Genomic DNA, 2,369 nt, shown 5'->3' on the forward strand with positions numbered 1-2,369 from the left:
AGCTTTCCTATTTACACAAATTCCTCAAACTTAGCTAGCTAGTTGTAACTCTCCTTGGTCCAAAAAATGATGCCTTCTAAGCTCATCTCTCTGGTAGCGTTGGCTGTTGTTTTTCTTCCCTTCCTTGCCTCTCCATCTTTAGCAGATGTACCAAGTAGTGATCCTGTCAGCCCTGGAACCCTTTGCAAGGACACCCCAGACCCTTCCTTTTGCAAATCTGTTCTCCCTGTCCAATCTACCAATGTCTATGACTCTGCCCGACTTTGCGTCCGAAAGTCCCTATCACAATCCCGTAAATTTTTGAACCTAGTTAATGGATATCTCTCACGCCGCTCCACTTTGTCCGTCGCTGCAATTCGGGCTCTTGAGGATTGTCAGTTTCTAGCTAATCTAAACATGGAGTTTTTGTTGAGCTCCTTTCAAACTGTCAATGCTACTAGTAAAACCTTGCCTTCTTTGCAAGCTGATAATGTGCAAACTTTGCTAAGTGCCATTTTAACGAACCAGCAAACCTGTTTAGATGGCCTACAGGCCACATCTTCTGCTTCGAGTGTAAGTAACGATCTCTCAGTCCCTTTGTCTAATGACACAAAACTTTATAGTGTTTCTCTAGCTTTTTTCACCGAAGGTTGGGTTCCTAAAAAGAAGAGAGGGAGCACATGGCAGCCTAAAAGCAAGCAGTTTGCATTCAGACATGGACGATTGCCAATGAAAATGTCTGCCAGGACCCGTGCAATTTACGAGTCAGTGAGCACAAGAAAACTTCTCCAGACAGTGAATAACGATATAGAGGTCAGTGATATAGTGACGGTGAGTCAGGACGGACAAGGAAATTTCACAACCATCAATGATGCTGTCGCTGCAGCTCCAAATAATACCGACGGCAGTAATGGCTACTTCATGATTTATGTCACTGCAGGCATTTATGAAGAGTATGTGTCTATTGCAAAGAACAAGAAATATTTGATGATGGTTGGAGATGGTATAAATCAAACGGTGATTACTGGGAATCGTAGTGTTGTTGATGGGTGGACTACTTTCAATTCTGCTACATTTGGTAAGAACTTGAACCTTCAACGTGGTATTAGACTACATCCTAGCTAATTTTATAATATTTCATGACCAAATAATTATATGGGCTTAATCTAGCTAATTAATCAAATTCGTGATCCTTGTTGCAGCTGTGGTGGCACCCAACTTTGTTGCAGTGAACATCACATTCCGTAACACAGCTGGGGCAGTCAAGCATCAGGCTGTAGCTGTTCGAAGTGGAGCTGATTTGTCTGCATTTTATGGTTGCAGTTTTGAAGGGTACCAGGATACCTTATACACCCATTCTCTGAGACAATTCTACAGGGAGTGTGATATCTATGGTACTGTTGATTTTATATTTGGCAATGCTGCTGTTGTTTTACAAAACTGTAACTTGTATCCACGGCTGCCTATGAGTGGTCAATTCAATGCCATCACTGCCCAAGGTAGAACAGATCCGAACCAAAATACTGGCACATCTATACATAATTGTAATATTAAAGCTGCTGACGATTTGGCTTCAAGCAATGCAACGGTACAAACATATCTTGGGAGGCCATGGAAGCAGTATTCAAGAACTGTTTATATGCAAAGTTTCATGGATGGACTGATAAATCCTGCTGGTTGGCAAATATGGAGTGGAGATTTCGCACTAAACACATCATATTATGCAGAATACAACAACACCGGACCGGGTTCTGCCACTACAAACAGGGTAACATGGCCTGGTTTCCACGTTATTAACGCTACTGATGCTGTTAATTTCACCGTGTCTAGCTTCTTGCTGGGGAATGATTGGCTACCTCAAACAGCCGTTCCCTTCTCTAGTGGCCTGATATGAGCAACTTCCATATAAATTGGTGCTTGTTCTTTCATTTTTTTGTTTCGCAACTGTTTATTCAGTCTGTAATAAGGCAAGACAATATCCTGGAAAGCGAAAGAATGGTATTGGCAGCTGTCAATGTAATTGTTTTATGGATTCATTAAAAATAATGTAGCAAATTCTTTTTAGTTAAAATATTGTTCTAATTGAGAGATTAAGAGAGCTGTCAGCTGGCAACTTGTTTGATTAAGTTTGTAATTAAGGAGGTATCTTGAAATGCGGTGATGGTTGTTCTATCCAAGGTTGTTAATTTCGTTTCGTTCCGTCCGGAATGGCCGAAACATTCCATATCAATTCAAAAAACAGAACAAAACGGAACAAATTTCATCTCATTTTAAATCTCGGTCCGTTCCGGATTTTTCGGCTAAATTCCGTCCGGAACGTTCCGGTTCCATTCTACATGTTCCGTTCCGCTCTTGAAAAGTTATTGAATCGAATTGAACCTTATTCAATT

The 2,369-nt window shown here is 41.0% G+C and overlaps 1 protein-coding gene across 1 annotated transcript; it reads left to right on the plus strand.

Annotated features, from left to right (window-relative positions):
• On the plus strand, window positions 1-2,073 carry LOC7495241 (probable pectinesterase/pectinesterase inhibitor 7). Its single transcript, XM_002320296.4, has 2 exons — window positions 1-1,057; window positions 1,182-2,073. Exons 1-2 carry the CDS (start codon window positions 67-69, stop codon window positions 1,871-1,873), a joined length of 1,683 nt encoding a protein of 560 aa, XP_002320332.3. The 5' UTR covers window positions 1-66; the 3' UTR covers window positions 1,874-2,073.
• Window positions 2,074-2,369: the final 296 nt, after the last annotated feature.

The sequence above is a fragment of the Populus trichocarpa genome, chromosome 14 (assembly GCF_000002775.5).
Source record: "Populus trichocarpa isolate Nisqually-1 chromosome 14, P.trichocarpa_v4.1, whole genome shotgun sequence".
Classification (NCBI taxonomy): Eukaryota; Viridiplantae; Streptophyta; class Magnoliopsida; order Malpighiales; family Salicaceae; genus Populus; species Populus trichocarpa.

Excerpts from the sequence above, each read along its gene's own strand:
- LOC7495241 (XM_002320296.4), top strand. The coding sequence starts at position 67 with ATGATGCCTTCTAAGCTCATCTCTCTGGTAGCGTTGGCTGTTGTTTTT. Across the intron at positions 1,058-1,181 it reads TTTCAATTCTGCTACATTTG|CTGTGGTGGCACCCAACTTT; the intron begins GTAAGAACTTGA and ends TCCTTGTTGCAG.